This window comes from Poecilia formosa, unplaced genomic scaffold, assembly GCF_000485575.1.
Source record: "Poecilia formosa unplaced genomic scaffold, Poecilia_formosa-5.1.2 Scaffold631, whole genome shotgun sequence".
In the NCBI taxonomy this organism is placed as follows: Eukaryota; Metazoa; Chordata; class Actinopteri; order Cyprinodontiformes; family Poeciliidae; genus Poecilia; species Poecilia formosa.
In genome coordinates, this window is record NW_006800570.1 from 96,632 (window position 1) to 118,867 (window position 22,236).

The 22,236-nt window shown below is 50.2% G+C and overlaps 2 protein-coding genes across 7 annotated transcripts in view; both read left to right on the forward strand.

Moving 5' to 3' along the window:
- The first annotated feature begins 534 nt into the window (after positions 1-534).
- On the forward strand, positions 535-10,999 carry LOC103130395 (dpy-19 like 4). 3 transcript variants are annotated; one of them, XM_016665899.1, is made up of 19 exons: positions 535-856; positions 928-1,026; positions 2,812-2,936; positions 3,002-3,092; positions 3,162-3,283; positions 3,763-3,908; positions 3,981-4,104; positions 4,177-4,311; positions 4,414-4,545; positions 4,623-4,733; positions 4,995-5,065; positions 5,144-5,302; positions 5,731-5,850; positions 6,161-6,281; positions 6,674-6,730; positions 7,352-7,434; positions 7,519-7,645; positions 9,499-9,657; positions 9,732-10,999. In XM_016665899.1, exons 1-19 carry the CDS (start codon positions 793-795, stop codon positions 9,888-9,890), a joined length of 2,205 nt encoding a protein of 734 aa, XP_016521385.1. In that variant the 5' UTR covers positions 535-792; the 3' UTR covers positions 9,891-10,999. The 3 variants fall into 3 exon arrangements, with proteins under 3 accessions (XP_016521385.1, XP_007541841.1, XP_016521386.1); XM_007541779.2 differs by having other exon boundaries at positions 537-856; positions 4,992-5,065; XM_016665900.1 differs by lacking the exon at positions 535-856 and having other exon boundaries at positions 946-1,026; positions 2,775-2,936; positions 4,992-5,065.
- Positions 11,000-11,294: 295 nt separating this feature from the next.
- Positions 11,295-22,236, forward strand: part of ints8 (integrator complex subunit 8) — a 16,320-nt gene continuing 5,378 nt past the window's right edge. Inside the window, exons 1-16 of one of the 4 annotated variants that reach the window (XM_016665898.1) lie at positions 11,295-11,453; positions 16,172-16,313; positions 16,393-16,570; positions 16,650-16,790; positions 17,977-18,048; positions 19,051-19,102; positions 19,164-19,346; positions 19,414-19,521; positions 19,583-19,735; positions 19,803-19,903; positions 20,595-20,736; positions 20,813-20,877; positions 21,151-21,323; positions 21,391-21,521; positions 21,611-21,721; positions 21,796-21,994. In XM_016665898.1, the coding sequence (XP_016521384.1) occupies positions 16,181-16,313; positions 16,393-16,570; positions 16,650-16,790; positions 17,977-18,048; positions 19,051-19,102; positions 19,164-19,346; positions 19,414-19,521; positions 19,583-19,735; positions 19,803-19,903; positions 20,595-20,736; positions 20,813-20,877; positions 21,151-21,323; positions 21,391-21,521; positions 21,611-21,721; positions 21,796-21,994 (1,942 nt within the window). In that variant the 5' untranslated portion in view covers positions 11,295-11,453; positions 16,172-16,180. The remainder of the gene's footprint in view (positions 11,454-16,171; positions 16,314-16,392; positions 16,571-16,649; positions 16,791-17,976; positions 18,049-19,050; positions 19,103-19,163; positions 19,347-19,413; positions 19,522-19,582; positions 19,736-19,802; positions 19,904-20,594; positions 20,737-20,812; positions 20,878-21,150; positions 21,324-21,390; positions 21,522-21,610; positions 21,722-21,795; positions 21,995-22,236) is intronic. The other 3 variants (XM_016665897.1, XM_007541781.2, XM_016665896.1) reach the window with 3 other exon arrangements.

Consider the following 22,236-nt stretch of genomic DNA (forward strand, 5'->3'; position numbering starts at 1 on the left):
AACACAAGGTTTATGAGAACTTTATGATAATCTTATTACAATCGTAAACCAAGGAGGAAATGAAGCTGCAGGTTATTTTTAAAATAAAATATTATATTTATTATAATGACATGTAGCACCGGGAGTTAATAACATTTTTGTTTTGTTTATGCATTTCTGCCTTAGATAAAGTATCAATGCATCTTGTGTTACTTGGTGATGTAAAATTAAATTCATTGCCATATCAGTTCATATTTATGGGGTCGAAAAGAATTTAATTTAGTTAATGAACAAAGTTATTAAAGAATTAAATCGCAAGTCTGAAAGGACACAATTCAGTGTACTTATTAAAATTAAACATGTTTAATGAGACACATCAAGTCTTCAGAATCACAAACTCATGGATTCTTTGTTATCTTGAAGCAGAGGAGAAAATAAAACATGCTTGATTATAGAAAGATCATAAACTACACAGCACGGGCGAGATTATTAATTAATTAATAAAACTATTAATCAAACAGCAGCAGCTGCTCCACCCAGCCGCCAGGGGGCGGCAGAGCGTCGCTGTCAGCTCGGTGGTGAAACTCGGAGCAGAAGCAGAGCAGCAGGCTGATGTTCAGTTGGTAAAAGCTCCGGTAGTTTGATACCAGCTTGCTGCGAGATTACAGCGACCTGGAATCCCACCGGAGTCCCGCCTTAGGCTGGAATATCCCGGAATATCCCGGTTTGTCCCGGAATATCCGGTTGATCCCGCTGGCTGCTGGAATGCCTCCGCAGCTCCTTCTCCTCTTCCTGGACTGACTTCCTTCCATCATGGCTGAGATGAGATGCAGAAAGTCTGCGGCTCTGGAGGGAGAAGCTGCAGAAGAGAGCAGGAGTGAGTTACAGAGGCTTCCAGAACCTCCTTCCGGCTTCCGGTTTCCTGTTCTGACTCTGTCACCTGAGCAGGTGTGGCCGCAGAGGAAGAGGAGGAGAGGAGGGAGTCCAGAGGGGATGAAGATGGTCAGGAGGAGAGAGTCCAGCCATCCACGCGGAAATCTGCTGCAGGTAAAGAAACTGCGGGTCCAAACTCCTGGTCCGGTCCGGTCCGGTCCAAACTCCTTCATGTTTACCTGACGTTGATCCAGAAATTATTTCAGGTTCTTCAGTTTTTTAATAAGAAGCTGAAATCCATCAGCGACACTGAGGAAAAACCACCAGAAGTCATTTCATCTTCAGTTACGTAACAAACTTTCAGGAGCTGAAGATTCACAACACAAGAAATTTATTTCTGAATTTACGTTTATGAATAAAAAAACTTGAGTAGAAATGAGTCCAATTATTAAGAAATACAATTTTCTTCTTATTTTAATAGTTGTGAAAACTAATGATGACATATTGTGAAATTAAAACAAAATGCTTATTAATATTATTGATTATTAAACATGTTTTTAGGCTGAGCCAATAAAAGGTGGACGAGTTAAAGTTGTTCCTCTCTTCATTTCAGCATGTAGTGATTAAATGTATCGAAACTTTTTTCCAAGAGCAGAGAGGCAGCAACAATGGCCTCCAGTTGTTTTACTGATGAACAGGAACTGTTTTAATACGACGTGGCGGCAACGACGTTTCTGAAATTTAGGTCCAGATTCATCATTCTGCAGCTTCATGACCGGTCCTGGTCCTGGACCCGGTCCTGGTCCTGGTACGGGTCCCGGTTCTGGTTCTGGTCCTGGACCCGGTCCTGGACCCGGTCCTGGACCGGGTCCTGGTCCTGGTACGGGTCCCGGTTCTGGTTCTGGTCCTGGACCCGGTCCTGGTTCTGGTACGGGTCCCGGTCCTGGTTCTGGTCCTGGTCCTGGACCCGGTCCTGGTTCTGGTCCTGGTCCTGGTCCTGGTCCAGGCTATGGTCCTGGTCTTGGTCCTGGTCTTGGTCCTGGTCTTGGTTCTGGTCCCGGTCCCGGTTCTGGTCCTGGTCCTGGTTCTGGTACGGGTCCCGGTTCTGGTTCTGGTCCTGGACCCGGTCCTGGTTCTGGTCCAGGCTATGGTCCTGGTCTTGGTCCTGGTCTTGGTCCTGGTCTTGGTCCTGGTCCCGGGTCCCGGTCCCGGTTCTGGTCCTGGTCCTGGACCCGGTCCCGGACCCGGTCCTGGTTCTGGTCTTGGTTCTGGTCCTGGTCCTGGTCCCGGTCCCGGTCCTGGCTCTGGTCCTGGTCCCGATCCCGGTTCCGGTTCTGGTCCTGGGCCTGGCTCTGGTCCCGGTCCCGGTTCCGGTCCTGGTCCCGGTCCTGGCTCTGGTCCTTGTCCTAGTCCTGGCTCTGGTCCTGGTCCTGGTCCAGGTCCCGGTCCCGGTCCCGGTCCTGGCTCTGGTCCTGGCTCTTGTCCTGGTCCTGGTCCCGGTCCTGGTCCAGGTCCTGGCTCTGGTCCTGGTCCCGGTCCTGGTCCAGGTCCTGGCTCTGGTCCTGGTCCCGGTCCTGGTCCAGGTCCTGGCTCTGGTCCTGGTCCAGGTCCTGGCTCTGGTCCTTGCTCTGGCTCTGGTCCTGGTCCTGGTCCCTGTCCCGGTCCTGGTCCCGGTCCTGGTCCAGGTCCTGGCTCTGGTCCCGGTCCCGGTCCTGGTCCCGGTCCTGGTCCAGGTCCTGGTCCTGGTCCCGGTCCTGGTCCCGGTCCTGGTCCTGGTCCAGGTCCTGGTCCCGGTCCCGGTCCTGGTCCCGGTCCCGGTCCTGGTCCCGGTCCTGGTCCCTGTCCCGGTCCCGGTCCCGGTCCTGGTCCCGGTCCTGGTCCAGGTCCTGGCTCTGGTCCTGGTCCCGGTCCGTTTGTTTCAGACTTCCTGTTATGTGTTGTGCCTTCTGCCGTCCTCAGCCAGCTGGCTGCAGTCTGTGCTCAGGATGTTCTTCGGGGCGATGGCAGCAGTGGCCTGCGGGATGCTGTACGCCGGCTACCTGTCTGGGTTCCACGACAGGAAGTTCTGGTTTTCTAGCAGGCAGGTGGGTGACGATGGGCTCTCTGTGCTGCGTGTGCGGCGCCGGCTCAAGCTGTTCTGTGGCTGCAGGAGCTGGAGCGGGAAGCGTCGTTCCCGGGTGGCAGCGGCCTCTACTACCACTACTACAAGCGGCTGCTGGCGGCGCCGTCCTTCAGCTCAGGTACCGCCGCCGCCTCACCTCAGGCCGGCCGGCGCCGCCGCCGTGACCGGCTGTGATTGGTGCTTTCAGGGTTCTACGAGCTGACGGAGGATAACGGCACCGTGTCAGGCCGGACCATCAACGCCGTGGAGCGGCTGTTCCTCTACCCAGAACTCATCACCAGCTTCCTCTACCGGGTCACAGGCAGCCAGGTGAGGAAATCACCTGAGACACCTGAAACCATCTGATTCACTGGCACAGAGAACCAGGTCGGTACCAGCTGCAACCTGAACAAAGAACCACAGAAAACACACTGGGAGGCCTCTGATTGGCTCACTGGATCCACTGGAAGGCCTTTGATTGGCTCACTGGATCCACTGGGAGGCCTCTGATTGGCTCACTGGCTCCACTGGGAGGCCTCTGATTGGCTCACTGGATCCACTGGGAGGCCTCTGATTGGCCCAGATATTAATGTACAAACTCTTTATAGAGCGTTTCTTAAAATCTAAATTAGTAATAAACCAGTAAAATACGAACTGAGGATGAAAAAGTTTCACATTAAAAAGCAAAAATGTGAAGCTGTTAAACCAGAGGTTAAAGGTCGTCGTTCCTTCATCTGGAGTTCTGTGAGCTCTGACTGGGACCGGTCTGATCCGTCCTGACCCAGAACCCGTCCCCTGTGTCCCTCCAGAACCGGGTGGAGCCCGTCTCCTTCTACCTGGGCTCGGTGTTCGGCCTGCAGGCCGTCTGCGTCTCGGCGCTGTTCGTGTGCAGCTGGGCCCTGAGCGGTACCTGCGTGGCTGGCATGCTGGCCGTGTCCTGGTTCGTCATTAACAGGTGAGCGGGCCGGGCCGGAGCTGGGCCGCAGCCGGGCCGGACCCGGCTGTGACGCCCCGTGTGGTTCTGCAGGCAGGACGCCAGCAGAGTGGAGCAGGGCGTTCCTCTGAGGGAGAACTGGGCCCTGCCGTTCTTCTCCTGGCAGGTGGCGGCGCTGACCGGCTTCCTGAGCCGCAGCACTGGTTCTGCTTCCGAGGTGGGTTCTGGTTCTGACCCGGCTGCTGTGGACCGGAACCCCAGCGTGGTTCTGACCCGTGTTTCCCTGCAGATGTTCTGCTACCTGATGCTGAGCGCCTGCAGCTTCAGCTTCCTGCTGCTGTGGGAACTTGGACACTACTTCCTGTTCGTCCAGGGTGTCTGCCTGGTTCTGCTGGACTCACTGGACCTGGTACCGCCGCGTAAGGTAAGGGCCGGACCGGGTCTCTGCCTGGTTCCAGTCATGAAGTAATATTGAATAAGTCTGCGGTTCTGATGGTTCGGGTCGACCCGGCCTGTTTCTCCCCAGACGGCCGACGTCTACAGGGCGTACCTGGGCTCGCTGGTTCTGGTCTACCTGGCCCAGTTCCAGAACGCCTCCCTGCTCAGCTCTCCTCTGCTCAGCCTCCTGATTGGCTCGGTGCTGGCCAGGTACTTCCAGGTAGAGTTAGCCCCGCCCCCTATGGCACGGCTGACGTGATTGGCTGCTTTGATGTGGACTGAGTGTTTGTGCTGCAGAGGAAGATGAAGATGAGGATGAAGGTGGGTCGTCTGGGCGCCAGAGTGATGAAGCTGCTGCAGGTTCACCTGGTCTTCAGCTGCGTTTTCACCTGCAGCTTCCTGGTGAAGGTGAGCTCAGCACGGTGCCTCCTACTGCCACCTACTGCCTCCTGCTGCCCCCCGCTGCAACCTACTGCCCCCCGCTGCCTCCTATTGCCTCCTACTGTCCCCCGCTGCCTCCTACTGCCACCTGCTGCCTCCTATTGCCTCCTACTGTCCCCCGCTGCCTCCTACTGCCACCTGCTGCCTCCTATTGCCTCCTGCTGCCCCCTGCTGCCCCCTACTGCCCCCTGCTGCTCTCATTCACATGGTCTCTCTCCCTTCCAGAAGCTCTTACCGGCCAGCGGCGCCGATTTCACCCTGCAGCTCTTGGAGGCCAAGTTGGGTCTGAACTCGACGGCGTGAGTCGGACACTTCCTGTTGATCCATCCAACATGGCGTCCGTCTTCTCTCACGCTGTTTCTGCTCTTCCTCCTCAGAGACTTCGTCACCAACTTCCTGCTGTGCCAGGAAGCGCTGCGGGCGCCGGGCCAGGACCTTTTCCTGCGACTGACCCAAACCTCGCTGCTGCCCTTCTATGTCCTGGTTCTGACTGTCTGCCTGCTGTCCGCCCTGCAGGTCGCCTTCAGGAGGCTCAGGTGAGCCGGGCCGGAGCCAGAACCTTTTAGCGGTTCTGTGGATGGTTGGGAGTTTGTCCAACATGGAGGCTGGCAGTTGTTTCAGATTGTGAAGGGGAACCTGCAGCTTTGGGTTGATGACATCACAGCAAGTAGGAAGATCATCATTCCAGTTGGTTCTGATCCGGGTCATAAGCTAAAGTCCCAGAGAGGAAATGCCTCCAACAGGCAGTTTAGTTCATAAAAATGAATTTAAAAGCTCTCTGCCTCCTGTGATGTCATCAGAAACGTTTGTGAGGAATCTTGTTTTTGGAGATTTTAAATCTGGTTTTCCAGCAGAATAAATCAGCTTCCTGCTGCGATGTTGTTCTGTTGGTGACAAAATGCACAGGAAGACTTTTTGGTTGAGTTTCCTGTGAAGTCGACGTTTAACCTGTCTGCCTGCCCAGCGGCCGGCCAATCAGCAGCAGCCTGAGGCTGGAGGACGGGCGAATCGCAGAGCAGCCTGCCGTCGCTTATCACCTCCTCCACACCCTGCTGCTCGGCGTCCTGACGCTGCTGTTCGACGGGTCAGTCTGTCCTGATGTCTCTGTCTGTCCTGATGTCTCTGTCTGTCCTGATGTGTCTGTCCTGATGTCTCTGTCCTGATGTCTCTGTCTGTCCTGATGTCTCTGTCTGTCCTGATGTCTCCGTCTGTCCTGATGTGTCTGTCCTGATGTGTCTGTCCTTCTCTGTCCTGATGTCTCTGTCTGTCCTGATGTCTCTGTCTGTCCTGATGTGTCTGTCCTGATGTCTCTGTCCTGATGTCTCTGTCTGTCCTGATGTCTCTGTCTGTCCTGATGTCTCCTGATGTCCATCTGTCCTCTTTCTGTCCTGCAGGGTGAAGTATTTGTGGACGCCGTCCGTCTGCATGTTCACGGCGTTCGGCGTGTGTTCTCCTGACCTCTGGATGACCTTGTTCAAGCGGCTCAGGCTGAAGTCCGTCCATCCGGTCGTGTTGGTCAGTATCGACCAATCAGGATGAGTAAATATTAAATATTTACTCCAGTAAATATTAAATATTTCGTTGTGATGCATTCAGGCTCTTAGTGATGCATTTATATAATTGTTTAATGCAACAAAAGTTTGAGAAAGTAAAGAAGCTGAAGTCTTTTAGAAAACTTGCTTCTCTAAACATTGGTTATTCTTTGTTGTCATGGCAACATGTTATTAAAATGGTGAGACGGTTCTTAGAAAGTTGTGTTGTTTCTTTATACTCAGTTCTTCATAATAACGTCTGAGGACAGCTGTGAGTCTGACTTCCTGTTTCAGCTGTTGGCGCTCGGCGCCGTGCTGAGGATCCATAAACGGTCTGGTTCTGGTTCTGAGCCTCTGCTGTTGTATTCTGTCCAGTCTCTGATCCTGAGCACGGCGGTTCCGACCATCATCGGCTTCAGCTTGTGGAGGGAGGTGAGAATCCGGCACTCATTAAACGTTCCTGCAGGGAGAAGGTTCTGTTCATGAAAGGTCCGCCTGGTTCTGGATCCATCCGGGTCCAACGGTTCCACCCAGATCCTCCCACTGAGGCCATTTCCCAAGATGGTCATCAACAGCCAACATTTATCACAGATGAATTATTTTGCTGTCAAACATTTGGACCCATAGAAATAATATTTACAGATAATGTTTTGCTTTTTCAAGATGGCCGCCCTCGCTCTCGGGACTGAAATTTCCAACTAGATGGATGTAGATGGATCTGTTTGGTGCCAAAAAGATGGCCGCCATATATGGACGCACTAAAATCAGCTGTAAAACAAGAATCTTTGCTTTGCTAAAGCTAAACTGCTAACAGATAAAAAATGAGTTGAATGAAGAAGACCAAAGCAGAAAACAAATGATGTGGCATGAAGTTCAGCCAAGTCATGAAAATGGGCAACATTTATGGCAATGACTGGCTTAAAAGGCTCAAAAAACACCGGCCATCTTGAAAAATGGCTGTCATTCTGAAATTCCAGTGGCTGATGGGAAATATAAAGGGGTTAGCATGCTAATGCTAATGCTGGGTGCACCGCTGGATGTTTGCCGTTGCAGTTCTACCCGCGGGTTCTGGCGGAGCTGGCCGACCTGCAGGAGTTCTACGACCCAGACCTGATGGAGCTGATCGCCTGGATCAGGTGCTTCTTTTGGACTCTCTGTACGGCGGTCCTGGTTCCGGTCCAGGTTCTGGTTCTGGTTCTAGTAACCCAGTCTCTCTGCAGGTCTCAGGCTCCAGCTGTGTTCGCCGGCAGCCCTGTTCTACTGGGAACCATCAAACTGTGTTCTGGTTCCGTCGTCACCAGTTTACCCGTTTACTCTGACTTGGACCTGCTGAGGAGAACCGAAGACGTGAGTTCAGATTATTTTATAATCTAGAGCCAGAAAATCTGGATTAAACTGGAGAAAGAAGCCGCTGCTGACGACTTCCTGTCTGTGGCTCCTACTTCCTGTTTTATACATATCAACATGTTTCTGTCCTGGTAGAATGAGATGTTTTTCTTTGTTTCATGTCTTGAAATGTTTTTTTTATAATCAAAACGGTCTCCATGTTGAAACAGTTTATGAGATAATCTGAAGATCTCCTGAGCTACTATTGACGAAATGCTCCAAAAACAACCAATCAGAGCCAGGAGGCGGGGCTTAGCGCTGTCAGTCAACCTCATGCACTCTAGACCAGACCAGTGGTCCGCAACCCCCGGTCCGTGGACCAGTACCGGTCCGTGGACCAATTGGTACCGGGCCGTGCAAGAAATAATTAAATATTTCCGTTTTATATATTTGAGTCTGGAGGATGTTTTATTTTGAAAATCCTTTAACCGGATTCTCTCGGTTACTTGTGCGCCAACACTGAGCCACAAGCAGCAAAATGAGTAAGAAACGGATCAGGTGTCTTTGGAAAGTTTCTTTGCAACGGGGAAAAGGCCCAGAGAAGAGACAGGAGGATGGATTTATCCCGGACCGGTAGGTGAGTCCCACATTACAAGCCGCTCTGTGTAACATGAGGCGACCGGCTGCTAATGAGGCAATGAAGCTTCAAACTGCTTCACCACTAGAGACCCAGCAGGCTGTGGATATCAGCAACACTTCGGGTGTCATCACTCCCTGATGGGACCGTCTCCTCGCAGAGAAACAAGCTCAGGGCTCCGTTAGTCTTTATCATGAGTTAAAATCTTCACGAAAGTAAAATGTTCGTCTTTGTGGCGCATCTGTATCTTATTTTGAAGGGATATGTAAACGTTACCATAGCGACCAGAGTCAGAGCGTTTGGGCAGTGGTCGAGAGGAGATGAGTAGAGCTGTGAGTCTTAAGTCTGGTTTAGACGGCAAGATTTAAGATTGTCGGCCGATTCTCCAAACCTCTGTGACCACAGAGCTGATAAAAGTCCAACAGGTTCGATCGGTTCGTGTTCAGCTTCAAGGCAGGAGCAACACGAACCGATTCCAGTCACCAACATCCCGATTCCAGAGGATGATCCAGTAAAACCCCCAACATAGCATACGGGAATTTAGAAGAACCAAACATGGATGACGATGTAGAAGCAATAGTGACAGTTTGTGGAGACATTTTAAGAGATAAAAGAAACAAAAAGAAAAGGCGGTGGATAAAAGAGCAGCTGCTCTATCTGCTGCACTATGATTTGGAGGTGAATATGTTTTTTCATAGTTAACATTTTTAACTGAATAAACATATATAATAATGACCTTTACATGTAATAATAAACATTTCCACACATCATCTCTGATATCCACCGGACTCTCAGTTGCGCGATATGTCAGCTGTTTGGGATTCCCCTCTGTTCTGACGTCACCGCGCTTTCTGATTGGCTACCTGTCACATTCAGCAGGTTGTATTCTCGTTCCCAGTCAGGGAAAACCCCACAGGCTGCGATAAAAGGGCCAAGACAACCAAACTGGGCATATTCAGGATTTAGTGGGACACCAACATGCAGAACAACATGCAAGATTGTGATTGACAGCACTAAGACCTGCCTCCTGGCTCTGATTGGTTGTTTCTAGTTCGCGCTGGGAGAAGATTGAGGAACTTGATATTTTCACAGATTATCTGTCACATAGCACATTGTCACAACATGTTTGAACAAATATTGTATAAAATATTGTTTCTAAAAGTTAGCTGTGGTTTAAGTGCGAAGCGTTCTGCAGACAGTAGCTGGTGATAAATGCTTCGATGGGTGTGTCCCTCAGACCTTCCAGGTGTACGCCATGATGTCTGCCGAGGACGTCTACAAGCGGCTGGCGGCCCACAGAACCGCCTTCGTCATCGTGGAGGAGTCCATCTGCAGCGACGTCCAGCTGAGAACGGGCTGCCGGGTCAAAGACCTGCTGGACGCCGCCAACGGACAGGTGAGTCCCGCTGCAGGCCCGGCCCGCTGCGACACCTTCTGGTGCTCACCGGCTGCGTGTTCTGACCCGTTCAGGCGGCCCGGTCCCAGATGGACTCCTTCTCCAAGCACGGCCGCTTCTGCCAGGAGGTCAAGATGAACTACTCCCCCTACACCAACTACTTCACCCGGGTGTTCTGGAACCGCTCGTACCACGTCTACAGGGTGAACCCCGTCATCTCCTTCCAGTACTGACCGCCGGACGGCTCTGGACCGGTTCTGGACTCTACAGTCCTAGCTGCAGTACTGCTGATGGCCACATGGTGGCTGAAGAGGTGCTTCGATCCTCACTCAAGTCACAGCCGGTTCTGATTGTCTGAAGCTCTGGGTTGGTCAGGTTCTGCAGTGGGAATGTCCTGCACAGATGTGGTTCTGAGCAAAAGTTATAGGTCAGAATAAAAATAAAAAAAATCAGACCTGAAGATGGCAAGGAACTGGACTGAGCTCCAACGAGATGATCTTCAGAAAACCTGAAGATCTGCTGACCTGGAACATTTAAAGGACGGACGGACAGTGTGGCTCCTGTTTGGATCCTTCTTCTTCCTCATGGAGAAATCCTGCTCCAGTGATTCTACCCTGCAGGAATGGGGTCATGCGATCATTTGGTCATGCGATCCAGTGGATGTCGTGTTTATTTGGCCGTCATTTTGTTTTTCCTCCGTCGTTCGCAGACTTCCTGAATGGTTCAGCCACCGTTACCACGGTAACAGCGTCAGGTGATGAACACCTGGAGAGATCTGAAGGAGGTTCTGGTTCCTCTTCTTATCAGGGTTTAAATTAGAACTCATTCAGGCCCAAAACCCAAAGTGGATGTGGCGGTTCTGTTTACCCCCAGGAAAGGAGGGTGTCGCCATGGCAACCCTGTTGCTGTGGCGTGGTTTTAGCCTGGCCTGCAGATTTGATCAGGAACTACTGAGAAAGATGAAACGATATTATAAATGACGCAACAAAATCCTGTTTTTTATTTCTGTCCCCTTCTGTCTTTGCTTCATAAATTCAAACAATGAATATTTTGTCCCTTTAATCAGTTTAGCTGCAGATTTTCCTCTGGAATATTTTGTTTTCATGCAGTTTATTGGACAGAAACCCATTTCCTGAATGTTTTGCTGTTTTCTGGATTTTCTGCTTCATCTTTCCTCTACATGGTTCCACCTGCAGCGCTGCGGCTGCATGAATAGTCTGCTTTCAGGGATTTTTATATAAATATTATTTTAAGCTGCTTGTATCAAACAGCAGCGGTCCTTCTGCCTCAGAGTGAAATTTCAGCTGAGAATCTCTCAGAATTAAATCACTGATCTGATCACAATGTTTGTGTTTCTGGTTCTTCTGCAGTTATGATCAGAAAGTTTTATTATCAGATTCCTGCTCAGGCAGAATTTATCCGCCTTCTTCCTAACTCCAAAGAAGTCATGGAGGGAAGCTAATATTGAAGAAATATTATCTCTGTTAATCATTTCAGCTCAATTATGAAATTAGATACATTTATTTTTCTTTATTCATATTATCTCTTAATTCCAGTTTATTATGAAAACATCGCTGGAGCTGTTTTTAAATAGTTTCCCGAGCGGCGCATAAATATGCGCAGAAGCTGCGCAGCCTGCGTCTCCTTGGTGACGGACCGGAACCGGAAGCACAGATGTCGAGCCGCAGAATGAACTGTGAGAGTCAGATGGTGTAGCCGCTCCAGCTCGTTATTTTAACTTTTTTACACACTTTTCGGATCGTTTAGGCTCTGGCTGTTCGGTCGGGTCCGCGGAGGTAAGGCGGAATGTTTCTGTTAGACTTTGGCAGAGAAAGTGAAGCACTTCGGCGCCATGTTGGCGAAACAAAGCTGCTGTTGCTCTTCTTCTCCGTTCTTACATATGCCCCTTAAAAATGAAGCCGAATTACAGTTAATGCTGTTCTCATTCAGCTGATATCCGGTTTTATAGTCAGACCCAGAAATAAGGCAGAAAGTTTGATTTAAAAGTTTCCCGTAGAGCTGAGCTGATGATAATAAAGCATCTCCAGCTGCGTTCTCATGAAAACATTCATTTTCTAAACGGATATGTAAAACTTCTGCATCTTAGTCATTTCGGCTGCGGCTACTTGAATCAATCAGTAAAATCAATCAAATTTTATTTGTATAGCACATTTCAGCAGCAAGGCATTTCAAGGTGCTTTACATAATTAAAAAACAAAATAAAAACAGCATGACATTGAATAAACAGTAAGAGAGAGAGATTTTGGAAAAAGAATAAAATAGAAAAAGATTTAAAAAAGAAAAAGATAAAAACGGAATTTAAGCGCCTGTCGTCGCCGGACTCCGCCGTCCGTTTAACACAGATACTATCCAGGCTCCGTCCACCTGTTATGCAAATTTTTGCGCTAGGACTTTGCCGTCCTACACGGGTTTTTATGGACTATTTTTACCTGTTGCAGTCTAGAATTTACAGGGTTTTTCTGTGCGCGCAATGACCCTCAGTCACTCGCCACTTTTACATAAATAGACAAAAAGTAAAGATAAAAACATCAAAGACATCAAACCCACTCTAACCCTAATTTAGCCATAAGCAGCTCTAACCAGGTGGGTTTTAAGTTGAGATTTAAAGGCTCTCAGTGTTTCAGCTGTTTTACAGTTTTCTGGAAGTTTGTTCCAGATTTGTGGTGCATAGAAGCTGAATGCTGCTTCTCCTCATTTGATTCTGGTTCTGGTGCAGAGCAGAACCAGAACCAGAACCTGAGGGGTCTAGACAGTTGGTACAGCAATAACAGATCTTTAATGTATTGTGGTGCTAAACCGTTCAGTGATTTAGAAACTAACAGTATTTTAAAGTCTATCCTCTGAGCTACAGGGAGCCAGTGTAGGGACTTTAAAACTGGTGTTATGTCTCCATCTTCCTGGTTTTAGTCAGAACAGCAGCAGCAGCTTCTGGATCAGCTGCAGCTGGAGGATTGATTTATTAGTCAGACCTGTGAAGACGCTGTTGCAGTAATCAATGCGGCTAAAGATAAACACCTGGATGAGTTTCTCTAGATCCTGCTGAGACATCAGTCCTCTAATCCTGGAGATGTTCTTCAGGTGATAGAAGGCCGACTTTCTGACTGTCTTAATATGGCTCTGAAGGTTCAGGTCAGAGGTCATCACTACTCCCAGGTTTCGGGCTGATCGCTGGTTTTCAGTTGTAATAACTGAAGCTGAGCATTGATTCTAGTTCGCTCCTCTTTAGGTCCAAAGATAATAACTTCAGTTTGTTTCTGTTCAGCTGGAGAAAGTTTTGGCACATCCACACATTTATCTGTTCTAAGCATCTGTTCAGTGACTGGATGGGGTCAAAGGTCACCTGGTGACATCATGATGTAGAGTTGTGCATCATAGTTATGGTAGCTGATCCTATTTCCTGTTATAACCTGAGCCAGCGGGAGCATGTAGATATTGAAAAGGAGGGGTCCTAGGATTGAACCTTGGGGTTCCCCACATGTGACCTTTGACCTCTCTGATGAGAAGTTTCCGATTGAAACAAACAAACCCCTGTTCTTTATGTAAGATTCAAACCAGTCGAGCACTGGACCAGAGAGTCCGACCCAACTCTCCAGTCGGTTCAGTAAAATGTTGTGGTCAGCACTAATGAGGGAGACTTAAAAACCAGAGTTTGCGCATAATGATGAGGCTGAATGTAGCCACAAGTAAAGGGACTTTTCACTGTTTTTACAATAAAATAGAAGTTGCCTTGTGTGGAAATTCTGGTGAGAGCAAGTAGATTCACACAACGGTAAAAAAATAAACTAGAAAATTCCTGCATAAATTTTAAGGGGCCTGCCGAAGTGTGCCCATCACTTTAGACTCAGCGCTTTAAATTTACACTGAGGAATAGATCTATGCAGGTCTGACATACATAACTGAAGGTATTGTCAAGTATATGATGGCGATATGGATGACCTGACTCTCCAGTAAAATACAACTACATCCAAAATCAGTGTAGGCTTCGCACATGTGGTTCTCACTCATGGTCCAAAATAGAAAACATGAAGAAAGTTGGTAATTGTTTATTTCTAAAAAAAAAAATTACATTTTCATACTAAGGATTTTAATTTACACTCAAAAATTCAGAGAAGTAATAATTTTATGTAAGCAAAACATGAATAGTCACAGGAAATATGTATTCTTCCCACAATGCATTGTGAGACCTGACTCTGTGCTTGTTTGTGAAACTCACTGCCTCCAATTAATTATCTGCACCTGGGCAGGCTCTCTCTGTCAGACAGGATGCTGGAGACAGAGTTTCTATACTTGTGAGACACCTAGCATCGGTCTCAGGGCCCTGACAAAAAACCATAAGCCCTAGGAAAATTTTGAAAACATTTTACGGGAGCAGGCATGTGTATCTATGTCATGACCAACTTTGAGATCAATAGGCCAATATTTGTGCCTGTGAGGGGGAGTTAAAAAGAGTTTTGGAGTCGGACCTCCACTGTCCTGTGTGTGTGTTTCAGAGAGAAATCTTAGTGATTCTGTGAGACACTCAGTCTAAACTTTTCTCGTTTTTCTCAATTTATGTCACCATTTTTACACAGAACCCCAATAAAAATAGCCCGGATGCCGGGATCAAGCCGCACGTTTTGATACCTTTTTTTGTGGGGTTTCTTGCAGCGGTACGAGCCGCATTAACGGTGACGGAAGAATAATAAATAATAAAGAGACATTCTATTGGGTGTAGAACAATCGGTGCCTGCCATGCATTGCTATGGGCAGGCCCCAATAAAATAATGCACCAAATGAGTGAGTGTGCAGTTATTAAAAACAGTTATGCATGAATATTAGGGCTGCCACCTTTCAGAAATCCAAATAAGGGACGCCCCCCACGGCGTGTCACCCGACTCTCATGGGGTGGGACGTCCGCTGCAGTGATGGATAATATTTCATGGCAATGTTTTTGTTTTTAAAAAGTGATCCAGAGAGCAACCGTTCATACATAGAGTACTCCAAAACTGTTCTCCAGTCAGAGCATATCTTAAACATGTTTAATTAAGCAAGTGTAAAATGTAAACGGCTCAAGTACTGAGCGACTGATCATAACACCTGATTTAATATTCAAAATGTGTCCTCAGACAGCCAAAAGTACAAGTTATGTGAAAATTCTAGTATTGTAAAGAATATTAATAAAATATTTATACATATAAGGAGATAGATTTGGAGGCTGGTTCTAGGACAAATTTACCACTAGGGGTAGTCGGTGCTTTTTCATGGGGACACTTAAAAAAATGAAACAAAAAAACAGAGCAATATTTCATCATTTGATATATGAAGTGAGCCAAAAAGCCACTTGTGTCTCCAGAGATCCAGGCTGCAGATCCCTGGCAGATGGAAAGTCTGATTCTACACAGCAGCTAAAGGTGCAGCACTATAATTTTTAATTCAATGTTAAAGTAAAATTGTGAAGGTTAAAAAATCCACCACTGAGCATTAACAAAAGACATTTATTTAGCATAATTTCTTCTGTACCCCGTTGGCCCCCATCTAGATCCGCCCCTGGGCTGCAGGTCTGTGTCTGACATTAATTATACAGTAAATGACCACTGAACACTGAATTCATAAAAGATGTCAACATTTCTTAATAAAACAAACAGAAAGCTCTAACAAACCTTTTAAAAGTAGGAAATATTTATGTATTCACTGTTAATCTCTCGGTATGATTTGTTCTCTAAATCACCATTTGTATTATGATACATTAAATAAGCAAATAATCAACTCCTAACAGTCGACTAAAAGCACAATAAGAAGCTGAATAATAAAATGTTCTCCCATATCAGCCTCAGGAGATGACTGAGGGATGAAGAGATGCTGATTTCTGGTTCTGTAGGTTCTGATGGGTCTGCAGTTCCTCTCCTGATCCATTCTGTCTATCATACAGCAGCACCGCGCCACGATGGACACTTTTTTTGATCTTGATTGCCTGTATTCATCCTCACTAACATTATTCACTCTGGGATTTGCGTCTTCCCTCTCACGTCTGTATCTTTACGAGGTTTTGGTTCTAAGGACGGTGGCGTATCGGGCTGAGGACGTTTTAAAAAGACGGGTTGATAGCAGCTCACTGCGGCTGCGTAGTGTCCGTCTCTAGGCAACAGCATCGGTCCGTAGCGTTCTGGGGTCCTTTTTACGTCCCGCCACAACAATTTAGCTGACCTTAATATTTCCTGTTTTAATTTGGTCATTGTTGTTACACTTAGTGTTGATATGTGTGTGATAGGCGAGTCTATCGGTCAGTTATAGAAATACGGAACAAATCGCGTCCCGTAGCAACATTTAACAGCCAAACATGGGACAGTCCGTATTTAAGGGACGGAGGCAACATGTGAGGCAAAAACTTTAAAGGAACCGTTTTACTTTGGGCCGGTTGTTTGTAGCGATGAGTTTTCCCTCCAGTCTGCTGGTTCTGGTTCTGCGGGTCGGACCGGACTCCTCCCAGGTCATCCCCATGTGTTGGTCGTCCCAGCAGGGCGGGATGAGCGCAGAGGCGGCGGACCGGGTCGCCGCGGTGACCGGCAGCCGGCCCGGCACGCCGCTGCAGGTGTCCTGGTTCGAGTTCTTGCTGGACGGCGGCCTGCTGGAGACACACCTGCAGAAAGCCAGCCCAGGTCAGTGCTCCGCGCCGCAGCGGCCCGGTTCTGGTTCTGCCGGGTCCGAGGCTCACGCTCGGCGCCGTGTCCCGTCCAACAGACCCGGCGCCGGTCCAGCTCATCGTCCAGTTCCTGGAGCAGGCCTCCAAGCCGTCGGTGAACGAACAGAACCAGGTGCAGCCGCCGGCAGACAACCGCAGGAACCGGACCCTGAAGCTGCTGGCGCTGAAAGTCGCCGCTCACATGAAGTGGGACCTGGACAGCCTGGAGAGAGGGTACGTGCTGGTTCTGGTTCTGGGGCCGGTTCTGGTCTGGTTCTGGCTGACGGCCTGCGGTTCTGTTCCTCCTGGCCAGGCTGACCATCCCGGTGGTCAACATGCTGCTGAACGAGCTGCTGTGCGTCAGCAAGGTTCCGGCCGGCGTGAAGCACGTGGAGCTGGACCTGTCCACCCTGCCGCCCACCACCGCCATGGCCGTCATCATCTACAACCGCTGGTGAGGAGAAACGCATGGCGCATCGCTAAACTCCCGCATATTGATGACATTCGGACTGAATATGACCGCAAGCTTTTAAAGATATTTGTAACTTTATCACGTTTCTTAACCATGTCAGCCCTAAAACGGTGGGTTTCATTTCACAGATGAAGTGAAATAAATACGGTTTTTACTCCTTTATTGAGACAGGAGTCGAACGTTTTACAGTCGGTGTCTGATGAAAATGCTCTCTGCTAATGGTTTGAAATTATTTTAACACCATAATAGCTTAAAGAATTACAAAACAGAGGCCCGTTATGTAGGACATTTTATATCACGCTGTTTAGTCTATTAATGCAGGAGGGGAGCTAAGAGTGAAATAACTTTTTTTTACATAATCACACATGTTCTCTGAACTGCTGGTACGAGTTTCATATCAACAGGATACTATTTGGTAGATTGGAGTAATTTTACCTCAAATAGGAGTGGCTTTTATTAGTACTTCACAAAAATATGTTTTCATGAGCTTTGTTATTTTGGATATAAAGGGCCCGGCCATTAGCCCCGGCCCCTGGGGCATTAGCCCCGGCCCCTGGGGCATTAGCCCCGGCCCCTGGGGCATTAGCCCCGGCCCCTGGGGCATTAGCCCCACTCCCAGGCCCGATTTAAGGGGCCCGGCCATTAGCCCCGCCCCCTGGCCCGGACATTAGCCCCGCCCCCTGGCCCGATTTAAGGGGCCCGGCCATTAGCCCCGTTCCTAAGTGTCTGACTGATGATGACGTTTGGATGGTTGGTGACATGTTTTACCCAGAATACACTTGGAGACAATCGGCGATCAACTTGTAAATTTGTGTGTCATAAAGTTAAATGTAAGAGTGAAAATAAAGCCAGTCATGTAGCACAACGTTTTATTCAATATTTTACACCCACTATGTCTTGTAAAGGTTTTAGCAGCCAGGAGTAAACAATGGCTGGAGCAGCCTGCTATATAATCTACTGGGGGGCCCCATTGTATAGTCTCCATACACTCAACAGGAGAGGGCCCACCTTCTCCAGCTCTCATCAGACGTGATACAGACTTGGATCTCTAAAGTCATATTCTGCCTCCTATCCGGGCCCGCCCATAGCTCCGCCCCTGCCCGCTGCAGGGCATGTGTGTCGGACGTCTGTCGTGGTTCCAGATGAAATGTGTGCTGTTCTGGTGCAGGGCCATCAGGACCATCGTTTTGAGCAGCTTTCCAGAGAAGCAGAACAAACCAGGACCTCATCAGATGAACATGTAAGTGCCGCCGCGCCGCTTCCTGTCACTCAGTGACGGTTTGTTTTTGCTGGTAGAACCGATGAACAAGACCCTTCAGCTGCAGCGTGTTTGGTTAGATGATGCGTTCACTGACACTTAGAGAATCTGAGTAAAGCAGCAGATCATTTATAGTGATGCTGTTCACTTCAGGAACATTTGAATCTGCAGCTGATTGGCTCCCTGGTAACGACTTAGTAATTAAACTCATCTCTTACTGCAGCAGCTAAACCTCAGAGTATCAGGACCACAATAAGATATTTGTTTTAGTTTTTAAATTATGACAATAAATCATATTGACACATAAAAGATGTGAAACGTTTGGTCCATCCAGGTCTGAAAGAACCAAATCCTGACGGTGATTTGATGCTGATCTGGTGAAAGATGAAATTCTTCCTTAGTTTTAAAACCAAACTTCAAGGTTCTCAGCATTCCTCGTTTTAATTACATTTTTTTGTGAAGTTCTCCTAAGAATAAAACTTTATTTATTTGAGAATGGCTAAATGCGGATTGTCAAAAGTCTAAAGAAGCAAAGCAGCAACGAAGCCAAAACTGCCCAGTAAACTGAAACGTTTTAATCTGAGATGAAACCAACCCATAAATCTGTTCTGCCTCTCGCTGGCAGCTTCAGCCTCACCTGTAAATCCATCCGTTAATCACCAGTTATTAACCATTTAGTCCAGAGTTAATTAACCTTAGTAATTGACATGTTAGGCACTGAACGGTCAAAGGTTCACTGAAAGCTTTAGCCAAGAAAATGTTTTTCTTATTTTAAAATGAATGATGTGCATTTTTAGTTTATTTTTAATGTTTAAAACTAATTGAAGTGATTAAAAGAACACAAATTTTGATCCGATTGTCAGAATAATGAACAGATGAACTGATTTCTTAAAATGATTTCAGTGTGAAGTTCTGCTGCTCTAATAAGACATGAGTTTGTTTATTATGATGCTGAACATGAGGCTGAAACGCTGCCCCCTGCAGGCTGAGCGTGGTGCAGCAGGAGAAGGAGCTGATGGAGAACATCCTGGCGGTGGTGAGTAGCCGGTGATGAGTGTGTGGGTCTGCTGGCTGCAGCTCAGGCTGTCTCCTGTCAGCTGAAGGAGCAGGCGGCCGACTCGGTCAGCGTCCTGGACGCCGCGCTGCGCCTCAAGAAGGACTTCTACGTCCACACGCTGCGGACGCTGGACCTGCTGGGCTCCGACGCCGCCGCCGCCAACGGAGAGACCGAGTCCTCCACCGCCGGCCTGCGGATCAGCGCCGACGAGCTGCACTGCCAGGTGAGCGACGGCCCGGCTGCCGCCGCTCCAGCCGGGGGGCTGGGTTGACCTCTGACCTCTGTTCCAGGTGCACTACGACCTGGGAGCCATCTTCTTCCAGCGGGGCTGCACGGACCAGCCGGCCTATCAGAAGGCCCGGGACCACTTCAGGATGACCAAGGAGCTCCTGAAGAAGGTAGGCCGCCGCACAGAGGTCAGTTCTCCAGAACCGGAACCAGAACCTGTCTCTGTCCCAGCTGGACCAGGCCGTCCACGTCCACCTGGACGAGAAGCGCCTGGCCGGCTACTGGAACGCCTGCAAGGCTCTGACCGGCGACTGCGACCCGGCCGACACGCACACGACCCGCTACGACCAGATCCACAGCCTGATCCGGAACCAGGACTACCAGGTGGGTTCTGCCGGGCCGGGCCGGGCCGGGCCAGGCCGGGACTCAGTCTGAACTGTTCTGCTTCCAGGCCGTGGTGGAGGCCTTCATCAGGGACAACGCTGCCCGCAGCTTACCGACCCACTTCAGGCGCTCGGTTCTGAGGGAGCTGCTGTATCGGGCCCAGCAGGGGTGAGTTCAGAACCGACCCAACTCTTCCTCTGCCCGCCTGGCAGACAGAACCATCTGCTCCAGACCTGGAGGAATTCCAAACATTCAGAACCACTTGTTCTGCTAGGTTTGGGTTCTAACCGGGCCATCAGGTTCAGAATCAAAGGCTCTGTGGGTTTCCCTCACCGTTTGTCTACATGTGATCACATCTGGGTCACACCGAGGTCCGGTCCAGTCCGGTCCTGGTCCTGGTCCGATCCTGGTCCTGGTCTGGTCCTGGTCCCGGTCCTGGTCCAGTCCTTGCCCTGGTCCTGGTCCGATCCTGGTCCTGGTCCGATCCTGGTCCTGGTCCGATCCTGGTCCTGGTCCTTGTCCCCGTCCTGGTCCGGTCCGGTCCTGGTCCGGTGCCGGTTCTTGTCCTGGTCCCGGTCCGGTCCCGGTCCTGGTCCTGGTCCAGTCCCTGTCCTGGTCCGGTCCTGGTCCGGTCCGGTCCGGTCTGGTCCCGGTCCTTGTCCTTGTCCCCGTCCTGGTCCCGCTCCCGGTCCTGGTCCTGGTCCGGTCCTTGTCCTTGTCCCCGTCCTGGTCCCGCTCCCGGTCCCGGTCCTGGTCCGGTCCTGGTCCGGTCCTGGTCCTTGTCCTGCTCCGGTCCTGGTCCTGGTCCGGTCCTGGTCCTGGTCCGGTCTGGTCCCGGTCCAACTCGGTGTCTCTGCAGGGAGCCGGGTCTGGACTCGCTGTGCCGCCAGCTGTGTGTGTGCAACGCGGTGCGAGACGCTCTGGACGGAGAGGTTCTGAGCGTCGGGTTCCAGCAGCTGCTGCTGAAGCCCGGGAAGCGGATCGTGGACTTCCTGCTGGAGGTAAGGAGCGCCGGGTTCGGACCCCCGTCCTTCGCTGGCGCACGGCGAGCCAACGCGCTGCTGTCTGCCGCTGCAGGTGTCCTCCCGCTCTCTGGACCGGGACCGGCCGTCAGCCAGGAGGAACGCCGCCGCCTTCCTGAGGTGAGTCCAGAGACTGGACCGCTGCAGCTCCGCCGTTTCCATCAGAACCCTCGGAGTTTATCCCAGGGAGACCCGCCCCCTCTCTCCTGGGAATCACCATAGCAACCGGAGACTGCGGTTTCACCATAGCAACCGGAGACTGCGGTTTCACCATAGCAACCGGAGACCCTCTGGCTGCTGCTGGGCGCTGAGCTTGGATCAGTTTGGAGGAACTAGAAGCAGTCGGAGCAGAACTTTGTGGCGGCTCTGACCGGGTCTCTGCTGTTCCTGCAGGACTCTGTGTGAGAACCTGGAGGACCGGGTTCTGGTTCTGACCGTCACGTCTCATCCGCTCTTCCTGGAGCTGCTGAGGGACGACGACCGCAAGGTTCTGATGGAGCAGACGAGGAAGAAGGGTGGAGTCAACCTGAGCGCCAAGCCGCTTCCGTCCTTCTACGACATCCCAGGTAGGGAGCCGGTTCTGGTTCTGTTCAGCCCGGTTCTGGTGCTGATCCAGTTCTGCTCGCTCTGCAGCTTCGGCCAGTGTGAACATCGGCCAGCTGGAGCAGCAGCTGATCCGGGCCTTGGACCCACGCCGGATCCGACAGATCCTGATCGAGCTCCACGGCCTGGCGGAGCGACCTTTCTGGAGGGTCAACGGAAAGGTCAGCCTCTCCTGCCCCCGCCCCCCTCCCGCCTGGTTGCTAACGGTAACCATGACGCTCTGAACCAATCAGCTGCTGTCTGTCCGCAGTGGGAGGTTCCTCCGGATTACATCGGCACCGTCCTCGCCATCAAAGACGGCCTGACCCGAGATCTGGTCTACATCCTGATGGCCAAAGCTCTGCACTGCATCTCCATAAAGGTTTAATCCCAAACACCTGGATTACCCAGGATTTAATCCGCCAGTTTTCCAGAACCGGTTCTGTGTCCCTGCAGGACTTCGGCCCGGCCCGCCAGCTGTTCGCCGCCTGCCTGGAGCTCGTCACAGAGTTTTCTCCGAAGCTGCGGCAGGTGATGCTCAACGAGACGCTGCTGCTGGACGTACGCGCTCACGAGGCCGCCGACGGCAGCCGGGAGCGGCCGCCGCCCGACCTGGTGAGCCGGGTCAGAGGTTACCTGGAGATGAGGATCCACGGTGAGTTGGTGCCACTGCAGGTTCTGGTTGTGGTCGGGTCCAGCTGTTTGTAATGGTTCAGGAGAGGAACAGAGCTCCATCTCAGTTTGGAAGATCCTGAAGAGTTTCTGGGTCAGACCAGAAACGTCCGGTCTGAGGGGCAAGATAACAGAACAGGCTCCTCCCCCGTTAACTCCTCCCCCTTTAGCTCCTCCCCTCTAGTCTCCTCCCGCTCTAAGCTCATCCCTCTCTAGGCTCCTCCC

Excerpts from the sequence above, each read along its gene's own strand:
- LOC103130395 (XM_007541779.2), top strand. The coding sequence starts at position 793 with ATGGCTGAGATGAGATGCAGAAAGTCTGCGGCTCTGGAGGGAGAAGCT. Across the intron at positions 5,851-6,160 it reads CTGACGCTGCTGTTCGACGG|GGTGAAGTATTTGTGGACGC; the intron begins GTCAGTCTGTCC and ends TCTGTCCTGCAG. Across the intron at positions 6,731-7,351 it reads GCTTCAGCTTGTGGAGGGAG|TTCTACCCGCGGGTTCTGGC; the intron begins GTGAGAATCCGG and ends TTGCCGTTGCAG.